The following is a 12,400-nucleotide window of genomic DNA, read 5'->3' as shown; positions in this document are numbered from 1 at the left end:
GTGTGATTTTTTTAGAATCCAAACTATGCTGTTGACTTAAATATAGTCTTTAATTATTAATGCTTGTTTCAAAGTCCATGACAAATATTACTGAATCGATGTGATTTTCTAAAAGACTCATATTTTGAGTTGTACTTAAGACAAATATGCAAATTTATTAAAATTGTAAGATTAGAATTTTTGTAATTTTCCTGTTATACTTTGACATTTAAATTTACATAATTAAATATGCATGCATATATATGCACATATATACATATATGTTTTATATTTATGTATATATGAGCATGCGTATAATTTTTGTGTGGATACGTGTGTGATATTATATTTTCGTTCCCATGACAAAACTCATAGTGATTCAAATACAGTAGACTGTTAAATTTGAATGTAGTTTTAAATGATAGGATCCATTTGTTTATTTTACATTTATATATTTCTTTTTCATTGTGTGTACATTTTCTATTGTATTCATATTTTCTGTCCTTACATATGAATATAGTGTTTATTTTACTCTCCCAAAAATCAAGTATAAATACAGTAAAATATATTCATGCAACTCTTACATGGTCAAAAGTAATAGATATATATAAATGTTGACTGAACTCTATGGATATAGAATTCAAATTTTTTGTTAAATCCAAAGTATATATCAAGATGCAGCTTGATGAAGAAAGAGTTTGTTTGGAAATAAATTGATGTAAGGCTGTGCATATGTACATTGTTGCATACTTTTGTATTATTCCTTACCAAAAATTTGATAAGCATGGGCTTGTTGCTTACCATGAGCAACAAAATCTTTAGCTATAGACACACTTAATAAAAACAGTAAGTATGTTGGTGCTCATATGTATCCATTGAAATATAAAAAAATTCAGAAAATGATATGGTATACTTTTGGAACAGTCATACTTTAGCACATTTAAAACTTGTATCATCCTCACAATTAAATCCAAAATATTATGTTTTGAGTAATAGTTGGCTAAACATTGCCAAATCTATCTTATTAAATTACTATACTTAAAATATTAGAATATTAATTAACTGTCAAATAAAAAATTATAAAAAATCTATGAATGAATATACTTATATGTCATGAATCATGAATAAATAGGTGTGAATGAATTTAATAAACTTACTAACACAGACTACAGTTGAATGAAGGAAAAGAAGTCGAGAGAATTAAGTTATAAAGGATGTAGAGAGAGACAGAAGAATTTGAACAAAAGAAAGTAAATGTCCGGTAAACAAGTTATATAGCAAATTCTGCTCACTTGTATTATTAGGGCCGAAAGACAGGAGTCAAAGTTTATTAGATGGTACCATTGTTGGTATAGCAAGAAGGAAAAAATATAAATGAATTTAAAAGTTCAGTGATTAGATAAAATGAAAGATGAAGACTAAAAAAAGGGCAGAAGGCTACTGTTCTAGGTTTTTTATTCAAACTGCATGTCATCTTACATTTTTGATTAGCACTAGAGTAATTAAATTTCATCACAATTGACGCTAAAAGGTAACAGACTAAAAAAAATCTGTCAAAAATGTGGTTCAAAATATGTTTATATGCATTTTTATATTTTACTTTTGTAAATAAATAATGAAATATTTAATATTTACACAGGTAAAGTTAATTAATGGAAATATGCCACTCTAACTATATCAGTTGTTGGATTTAAAATGCAGAAATGAGACAACTGAAATATCTGTTAGAAGATAAAAGTCTCTTCACTTACATCTTTTAATATATTTGATTATTTTGTAATGAAAACAACTGATTAGAATTATTATCCATACTATTTTTTTAATGCAGAACAAAGGTAGAACATGGACATTAAATAAAAATCATGGACATAATGCTACCACAAAATGAGATTTATGAATACATAATTAGTTTCAGATTCAAATGAAGTCTTCATTTTAAAGTTTTGAAATATATATGTATTACAGCCTTCAAACTTTGTACAGAACAAAGTTTATTGTGGATTGAATCATCCTCATTTTTTATAGTATCACACATTACAATTACTTATCCTCTGTAGAAATTTTCAGTTATGCAATCATTGTTTCTTTCCCGATAAGTATGTTTATCAGTTCCCTACCCTCTGCTTTTAACATTTGGTGTCAAACTTAAAATTGCTTTATGTTATTACATTGCAGTTTACATCCTATTATGTTTAATGCTTTAAAAATTACCCTGAGGCATAAGAACAACTTACTTCACATTTGATCCTTTTTTCTCCTTTGCATGGCCTTCCTGATAGTCTACTTGCTCTCAATATTCCACATTTATTTGCCCCACTTGTCTTCCTTTTCCACCATAAGACACCAAAGTGTCCCCAGTTTATGTCTTTGCTCTTAGGAATCACAGAGACTAATATCTAATCTTTAGGGGTGGAAATAAAACTGTGAAGGGCTTCTTCTGCTAATTATTTCTCAGTCTTGAGCTTTTAAGATAAATCTCTTCCTCTTTAAGTATATGTAACTTTTTCCAGACTCTTATCAGGCATATGTGTCAAAATCATATATTTTCAAGCAGATCATCTGAAATATTTGAACTTAAATAAATATTATGTTTCCTTTGGAAAATATTTACAATGTTAATATAAGACCAAGAAAGAAAGATATTTATAGGTAATGAATAATGCATAACCAATTTTATTTCTATTTTATATTATAGGTGAGAACAAGGTAGTAATATGCATATATGTACAGTTTATTACTACAAATGAAGTGATTGTAAAGTCTTATAGCTAAAATTTGTGCCCCAGTTTCCTTTTCTTGCATTAATTTTTTATTCCTTGAATCCAATGTAGTTCTGAAAAATAAGATACTAAGTAATCAGTAAGGACATATTCAATTGAGTTTTCTTTTCTTCTTCCTATCAGTTTTTCCCTCCTTTATCACATTAATTATTTGAGCATTTACTCTCGTATGGTAAATTCCACGGTACAGGTCACTGTCTTTTAGGTAGTTTATCTTGTAAAGAGTAAATACCTAGTGAATTCTTGTTTTTCTCTAGAAATGCTTAATATGATGACCTGCACTTTGTAATGGATTTCAAAATTTAATGTTCACATTATTTATCCACCATTTGAAATCCTGTCATTTTCTTTCACAGACGAAAGACCCAGAGCTCCACCTTTTTCTGAATGATTACACCTCCGTGTTCACGGTTACACAGACGGGCATCACTCGCTACCTCACCTTACTTCAGCCAGTGGACAGGGAAGAGCAGCAGACGTACACCTTTTCGGTAAAGAGAATTCATAGATGGGGATAAATGTAATTCAAAGACGTGTCTGTGTCGAGCTGAAAAGTCCATTGATCTGAGGAGAATGACACACTCTTTCCAAGAATGACTAGCAAGAATACCCACAACCAGAAGCTTTTTACATGTATTTTTCCTTTCTGATAAGTTTTTTGTAGCGGAGGTAATACTGTTTTTCATATTAAAAATACTTTTCAGGGTCAAAAAATAGATTAGAATTTCAGTCTTTATCTTATGTCTGTAGCTGGCTTTAACTGAAATAAACAGTAGAATTCACAAAATAAAAAAAAAATTTTCCTTAATGTTTATTGTTGTTAGAAATTAAATTTTGTGACAGGGTCAGGCCATTGGTTCTTAACGGAATGATTTAACATTTCTCTTTAGGGCACATTTGCACTATCTACAGGCATTCTGGTTGTCAGACATGTGAGGCATACTACTAGCATCTGATGTGTAAACATAAAGTAAACACAATATACAGAGGAGCTTCTCCCTGACCCCCAACAACAAAGCTTTATCTGATTGAAATGAGATGGGTGAAGATTTTTCTAAATTTTTATTTATTTCTTTGAAAGGCAGAGAAAGAGAGACACAAAGATACTGATTTTCCATCATTGGCTCACTCCCCAAATGTTTACAGTATCAAAGGTTGTGCCTGGAGAAAGATAGGAGACAGAAATCCTTGTCAAGTTGGCTGGAGTGCAATTAGTTGAGCCAACATCGGCATCTCCCGGGGTGCACGAAAGCAGGAAGGTGGATCAGAAGAAAAATGGAAATGGATACCAGGTCCAGCAACATGGGATGCAAGCATTCCATGTGTGGCAGCGTATTCCACTGTGTCCCAATGCCATCCCAAGAGTGAGAAATTTTGAGTTAGGCTACTTAAGGAGGGAAAAGTGAAGTTTGTTGAAGTTCTGATTGTATTTATTATAAGGTTTATAAGGGTAGAAAGTAAATATAGAAAAAGTAATTTTTTATTTGATTATTTTAAATGTTTCTAAATTTTTGAATGAGATATGAGAAAGATGCACTGACAGAAAAGCACAAGTTACAGGACTGATAGAGAAATCTGTTCTAGAGAAGCCTACACAGCAAAAGACCAGAGCACTCACAAAGCCGTAAATGCTAAAAATAAAAAATTTGGATACAGAGTGGATTTCAGCTGTCATTCATATAGAACTATGGTTTCATTGAACTGATTCTTTGTCAGACGTATTTAAAATGTTGATAATGTGATTAAATAGCACATTAATTAAATTAATACTTATTAACTAATGCCAATGAGTCCTTTACAAATGTCATTTTATGAATTACTAGAATAAGAGATTACATATCCAGGATGCCTACTTTCTTAAGTTGTGTAAGCACAGTCACTGTAAAAAAACACTTATTCTATTGTATACAAAATATATAAACTTAAGAATATTTTTGAATTGATTGTTAAGGATTAGGTAATAACGCTTAAGAATTAGCAGTGGTATTGACCCACTTAAAGTCTGTTAAAGGTGTTTTGCATATCTATTGAAAATGTGCTCGGTGTTGGATGTATTAAAATAGAATTCTCAATCATTATTTCTTAGTGCATTAAAATGTTTCTGAATATATGTGGTATATTGTCATTACTCCTTTTATAGACAAAACATCCTAGCACTCTTATGAAATTGTAAATTACATAGAAGACATCTGTTAAATTTTAAGAGTGGCTTGTGTACTGCTTATAATTGCCTGGTTTCTGTACTAAGTGTGTTTTTCTACCCTAAAAGATAACAGCATTTGATGGCGTACAGGAAAGCGAGCCAGTTGTCATCAATATTCGAGTGATGGATGCAAATGATAACACTCCAACCTTCCCTGAAATATCTTATGATGTCTATGTTTACACAGATATGAGCCCTGGGGACAGTGTCATCCAGGTAACTACCACATAATATGAGAATATTCAAATTATTTCCATGGCACCACAAAATGTGCTGCTTAAGGAATTAAGAAATAAAAATGCATTTTTGAATCATTGTATGGAATAATTTAAACTGCTTTAAAATTAAGTTCAGTTTTCAAGTGAAAGTGTATATGAATGCTAAAGTTGACTATTATTAACTATAAATAAGCTATTTACCCCAGGCATACTTTTAAAATAATTTTAATATTTAGTATATTGGATATATTAATCATATTGAGCATGCATTTTAAAGCTTCTAATTACTTGGTGCTATTGCGGAAATGGTTTTGTTACCTTGTTAAGCAACACAAAAACTGCATTAATAAAATAGTGGTCACTCCCATTACTTGGTTACCTGAAGAAAATGTAGTATTTCCAATAGGGAAAAACATACACATGAGGCTGAAATTTATCCTTAATTAGTCTAAATTTTGATCATTATCTGTACCTATTACATTGAAAAACATTATAAACTACCTGCATTTTTTGTGTGTTCTGGCAATTCTGAGTAAAAATCTCCAAGATGTAGTAATATTTTTCCTTGAGGATATATGGGATTATGAAAAGCAGTTGACTCCATTATTTTCCAAATTGGTTATGCAAGCACTACTAAGGGAGCTGTTAGGAAATATACTACCAAGTTTGAATTTGTCTTTTTTGACATCTGAGTTACCCTAAGCAATACTTGCATAACCAGTATGGAAAGCAAACCCCAAGGGTTTCAGATACCAGCTACATGGAGACCTGATGTAGGTTTTTCTCTAACCCTGAGAGTCACACCTAGTATTTTCTTACTCTCTTGTCAGGAAAGCCAGGATATTCTATAGTTGTTTTTTTAGAATATTTGAATAACAACAGATTACTCTTAATGACTGATATGTACTACATACTGAAATTCTTAACCAATGATATTTATTTCATTAGGTAAATAGTGCAGGGCATTAGAAAAGCAGTTCCGATCCTTCAGCACTGTACTTGGCCTTGCCCTTGTTTTTTTCTCCAGCTCTATCGTGGATCCTCTGTCCTTGTCTTCTGCTTTTGTCCCACTGAGCTACCTCAGGTTACCTGAATGTGTGTCTTTTTCTGTTTCATGTATTTGAATTATTTCCTCTGCCTCAGTATTTCTCCTCTGGTTTTTTTTTTTTTTTTTTTTTTTTTTTTTTTTTTTTTTTAATTTTTTTGAATTCCTTTCCTACTTTGGAAGCTCCCCTTAGTGGTAGCTCAGCAGTATCACAGCAGTTTGTAGGCCAAACACTGAAAGAGGAAATGTCACTAAGATATGGGTGTCAACAGCCAGCCAGCACATTCACACACCCAGGTGCACACACCACATGCAAATATACAGGCACCATTTCCCTATACCAAATTTCCTCTCGGCCCCTGTGACTATCCAAAATTACCTTAATTTCCTCACCCCCAAACTAAAAGCTCCAAGAAATTGGCACTTCTCTGTATCTGTCTCATTTGTTACTGTAATATTAGCACATGTCAGATATATTAGCCATGCAGAAAATATGTATTCAATGGCAAGTTATTACCTAGCCTATATCATTTGCAAATGTCAGATATGACTCAATGCTATTCGTGTTTAATTTGTAAAATAAAATATGCCTTTTGAAATTTTCCAGAAAGGCATAACATGATAGCATGTAAGCTGTGCAGTCACCCGAATATTCATCCCATGTGTGAATATACTCTGCAGTGATCTGGGGAACAGTTTCAAACATCTACCATAAATATTAGTCAGACATTAGTATTACATTTGTCACATATATCAAATTAATTTCATTATCCACTTTTTGAGGCTAGAACTATAATTACATTATTTCTAGTTTCATAGTATCTGCATCCATTTACATTCTGTCATGTTAAATAGTTACTACAGTAGATGCTTAAGAAACTCTGGAAGATGAAAGAAAGGTTGACTTACAGTCCAGTAAGTATGAATGAGTGAATGTATTCATGAAAGATAAGTTGTGAATGTATTGGCTTTTATTTCTAGTCAATTGATGGAGCAAAAGAGCTACATTTTTCTTGAATGGGGCACTTTTTCATAGGTAATAATATTATAGTTTATACAAAGGAATGACAGTTATTGTCATGTCTTTTCATCTCTGCATGACTTACTTGTAAATGAAAGTCATCTGATACAGAAAAACAACCAGCAGAAAACTGGAAAGTGTAACCAAGAAAACAACAAAAATTATGTGGTAGAATGGCAGCACAAATATTTCTGCCCTGGGGGATTCAAAGCTTATTTTTGGTATCGGAAGGCTACAAGTTAATTTTCTTTTTATATGTTTATCAAACAGATCTTTCCTTGCCGTTAAAGATTTATACTTTATGTATTTCTCTGACTCATGCAGATTATGAAGATTTGCTTTTGTTTTGTGTCTGTGTTCCAGCATTTTAAAATTATTTAAATGCCAAGCAGGGAAGTCTTATAATTAGTATTTTTAATGTTATTCCTAGTATGTGGTAGAAGAATGCTATGGCTCTAAAACATCCTCCAAGAGCCTACAAACAAAATGAAATAGATTTTTCCCTGCGAGAAAAAAGAATTCATGAAAATGATTCAGAATTGTGATCTGCAAATGGCCACTCAGTTATGACGTAGGCTCTGGGAGACCACTCACCTTCAACCCCTCATCAGCTCAGCCTTTCTCCTTGACCTGATAGATGGTCAGTCAGTTTGCTTTTGATTTATTAACCTGATATCACACAGAATGAAAGCCTTAGAGTAAAGGTGACAGTGAGCTGTCCTCAGAAATGAGAGCATTGGATAACAGGTTTTCATGATTGTAAAATGTCACTTTTGTAATAAAGCCAGAAGAGTATTTTGGTCTGATAAGTGCACACTCATTACTTTGAGTACACTGTCGTCGTCTTATAAAATAACTATCCTCGCCTAGAAACAGAAAGGTTTGTCATGAGGATGTAACTGGTTCCTTCTAAAAGTTTCCATTTATAAAGTGGGTTCTGACTATTGTGTATATTTCTCATGCTTGTTCATTGTGAAAAGTATTAGAGTGCTATGGGTGATAAACCAAACGTCGTTTGCCTTTGATCCGCACCTTCACCTTCCATAACCACCTGAAGTTTAAGCAGGTTATGAGTACATCTTACGCTTTAGAGTTTGCTAAAGTGTGAAGCATCCATTTAGACCTTTAAGCTATGAAAGCATCAGGTCAGAGACTGTGGAGCTGTGTTTGCATCCCCTCTCCTTCACCTGCATTCATCCATTTTATTGTTTGTGTAATTTCCATATCAAAATGTATATGTCAGTCATCATTTTTATTTTCATTTAGTGCCTTCTGCAGCAATTTTAGGTTCACAGTAACACTGAGAGGAATTATGATTTTTTCCCATATATCTCAGCCTCCTACACATACCCAAACTCCATTCATTACAACTGATGAACTTCATTGTCACATTATAATCACCCAAGTCTATGGTTCACATGAAGGCTCACTGCTGATGTTGTACATTCTAGTTTTGTACTCACGCATAGGCACATGTGTCTTTGGCTATAGCATCATAGAGAGTTGTTTCACTGCAATAAATATCCTCTGTGCTCTGGTGATTCATCCCTTCTGCCACTACCTCCTCTCAGCAGCCACTGATCTTTTTGCTGTCACCATAGAATTGTGTTTTTGTCATATAGTAGGAATCATACAGTACGTAGCATTTCCAATTGACTTTTTTTTTCCAACTCAATATATGCTTTTAAGGTTCTTCCATATTTTTTCTTTTTTTTCAGCATTTTTTTTATTTTCACTTGTTTTAATGAATATAAATTTCCAAAGTACAGAATATGGATTACAATGGCTTCCCCCCCATAACGTCCCTCCCACCCATAACCCTCCCCTTTCCCACTCCCTCTCCCCTTCCATTCACATCAAGATTCAATTTCATTTCTCTTTATATACAGAAGATCAGTTTAGCATACATTAAGTAAAGATTTCAACAGTTTGCTCCCACACAGAAACATAAAGTGAAAAATACTGTTTGAGTACTCGTTATAGCATTAAATCTCAATGTACAGCACACTAAGGACAAAGATCCTACATGAGGAGTAAGTGCACAGTGACTCCTGTTGTTGACTTAACAAATTGGCACTCTTGTTTATGGCATCAGTAATCACCCTAGGCTCTTGTCATGAGTTGCCAAGGCTATGGAAGCTCCCTGAGTTCACTGACTCTGATAATTTTTAGACAAGGTCATGGTCAAAGCGGAAGTTCTTTCCTCCCTACAGAGAAAGGTACCTCCTTCTTTGATGACCCATTCTTTCCACTGGGATCTCTCTCGCGGAGATCTTTCATTTAGGTTTTTTTTTTTTTTTTTTTTTTTTTTTTTTTCCCAGAGTGGGCTGATTCTGAGGCCAGAGTGCTGTTTAGGACATCTGCCATTCTAGTTTTAGCAATGACTAATACTCCATTTGCTCTACAGCAGTTTTTCAGTTCTATTGAAAAACATATTGGTTCTTTCCAAGGTGGGATCATTATAAATAAAGCTATTGTAACATCTAAGTCCAGGCTTTTTTGAACATAAGTTTTCAAATCCCTTTGTTAAATATCAGGGAGTGAAACTGCATCGTGTTGTAAGAATTTGTTTAATTTTGTAAAAACTACCTGGCTCTCTCCTAAAGTGGCTGTTTGGTTTCCATTCCAGCCATCAGTTCTTCATGGTGATTTTGAAACTGAATCAGGACAAACCCCAGACCCATAATCTCTTGGTAAACCACAGTGAGGATTCATATTTCACAGACAGAATCAAGAGCATATAACCTTTCCAAATATTTTTGTCTTTTCTCCTGGTACATGCCTCCATATAATCAACCTGTATTCAGGAACAGAGCTGTAACACGAATCCAGGAACTCCAATAATGGATGTGGATGTCCCAAATGGGATCTTTGCTGTGCCAAATACCCAGCCCTGTCGGTTGTTATATTATTTATCAGGCATCAACCACCTTCTTGGTTACACAAGCATTTAGACACATTGATTTTTCCAAGAAATGTATCATAAGTGCAATTAAATATTTACTTTATGTTAATTTAGTACATTTTTGAGTCAAACTGGCCCTTGCTCCTATTTCCATAATCAATGCCTAAGTGCTTGTATTTTTATAAAGCTTGTCTGTGTTTGTGCAAGTCAGCTTTCGAAAGTTTAGCAAAAAAGGAATGAAATGATGTGTATTTTGTTACTTTTTTTGAAATCCACTCAGTTTTTTCCTAATATGTGTTACACATGAATACCATAGAGACCTATGATATGTAATTGTTTTTACAATTATAAAAATTGTGCAGTTTTATTATTGGTGATATTCTTTCTCATGGCCCTAGATATTGCTGGTTTAGTGGAAAATGAACTTGTAGGTTTTTTTGTTTTGTTTTTATTTATTTATTTATTTATTTTAAAAAATCAGAGAATTCTCTTCCATCTGGTTGTTTACTCCCCAGCCAGGGCTGGGCAAGGCCAAAGCCAGAAACTAGGAGTTTCATTCAGATCTCCCATATGGGTGACAGAGGCCCACACACTTCAGCCATTTTCCACTGCTTTTCCCTGGCCACAAGCAGGGAGGTAGATAAGAAGTGGGGCAGCTGGGACACAGACGGGCTCCCATATGGGATGACAATATTATAGGCAGCAGTACCTGCTGCACCACAACAGCAGCCCCAAGATTTGAAGATTTATAGGATCTTAGAAGACGAAAGTGCAATATGTTTTATTCTTTCTTTATAAAATAGCTCACCAAGTAGTTTAGCTTTGTATTGGCTTTCATTTCAAAACGAAATTGTTACATTGTCAAAGCATGATTACCCATGAAAAAATATACCTGGGTATTGCTGTGTTTTAAATATAAGTAGTCTAAGAGAATAAGGAAAATAACATTCCTATAGAGCAGAAGGAATTTCTTGGAAGACTAGTGAAGTAGCTTAGTGAACTTGGCAAACACACACACACACACACACACAAACACCAGCGTATTACTCCTAATATACATGCATATTTCAAATGCATGTAATACATATATTTTTCTTCACATGCTATAATTTTCAGTTTTCTGTGTGCTTCATAGTAAACTAGGTGCTCCAAAAAATGCATTGGCTGAATAAAACGCATTCCTAAGACTAAAGAAGTTTTCAACATTTTGGAAGAGATGACTATTATTCACAAGAGAAATAATCAGAAAAATTTCACAAAATCGGAATGACGCTGTTGGATTTCATGGAAAATTCCAAGAGTATTAGGAGAGTCCATCAAAAAATGTGGAAGGATGACCAGAAAAGCCTCGGCTAGTCCCACGATTTAATTGATGATTAGAATTTCATGAGTCTATCAGGCTTTGTAGGACTAGGATAAGCAAGGGAACAGGATGTGATATTGTTAGATAAGGACTAGTATAGCCAAAGGCCTGCAAATTTCATAAGATATTATGTATGACAATTTGACTGCTGTTCAAAGAGAGAAGTGAATGATAAGAGATTTGCTTTCCTTTCACTAATTCAAACATATATTGGCTTATTCTTCAAACACCCTCCTCATTACAGGCTTTCTATATATTCCAGTAATGTCTTTTTATTTAATAACAATCCTATTAAGGACACTTTTCTTTCCAGGCTCCATTGCTAGATCATCTGCTGTTTAACAGAAATTATACAATCTGTGATTTTTGCAGTCTGCCTTTTCCAGAGTTGAGCTTCAGCCATGAATTTACATGTAAACAAAAGGAACAGTATCAGTTACCTTCAGAGAGGACTTTCCCACATAGCAGAGTAGTTAAGATTTTGTACTGTGGACATACGAGATTTCTTGAAGTGTTTGAGATTGAGATATTACATTGATGAATCAAGGCTTAGGAAATGGAAATAGAAGGAAGTCAGTTTTGGGGAAATCCTTCTTTGAGGTAATGAGAGTGGGAGTTGAGCATGAGAATACAATAGCATTAGAATATTTCAAGTCCTAGTTTTCATACTCAGAGTTTGAGTAATGAGAATCAGCAAAGTTCTACAAAAGGATCATAAAATCACCACAGAGAAAGAACAAACCCTTCACATTCTCAGGAAATGCAAAGGCGTGCTTTAAAGTCTTGGTGGTGGTGGAGTTTATTTCTTGCCTTTTTATCTGGGAGAGGGATGTTTAAAGGAAAGTGCCATCACGAGTAACAACCCTTTTGAGGATCCATAAACAAT

The 12,400-nt window shown here is 33.6% G+C and overlaps 1 protein-coding gene across 5 annotated transcripts in view; it reads left to right on the top strand.

Annotated features, from left to right (window-relative positions):
• PCDH15 (protocadherin related 15) overlaps window positions 1-12,400 on the top strand; it is a 1,661,037-nt gene that overhangs the window by 1,285,088 nt on the left and 363,549 nt on the right. For all 5 annotated transcript variants that reach the window (XM_089314076.1, XM_089314072.1, XM_089314075.1 and 2 more), the window contains 2 exons: window positions 3,116-3,250; window positions 5,029-5,178. In XM_089314076.1, coding sequence (XP_089170202.1) covers window positions 3,116-3,250; window positions 5,029-5,178 — 285 coding nt within the window. The remainder of the gene's footprint in view (window positions 1-3,115; window positions 3,251-5,028; window positions 5,179-12,400) is intronic.

The sequence above is a fragment of the Oryctolagus cuniculus genome, chromosome 15 (genome assembly GCF_051225735.1).
Source record: "Oryctolagus cuniculus isolate XC-2025 breed Fujian yellow rabbit chromosome 15, ASM5122573v1, whole genome shotgun sequence".
Lineage (NCBI taxonomy): Eukaryota > Metazoa > Chordata > Mammalia > Lagomorpha > Leporidae > Oryctolagus > Oryctolagus cuniculus.
Note: the sequence above shows the minus strand (reverse complement) of the source record. Positions and strands in the feature narration are given on the sequence as shown.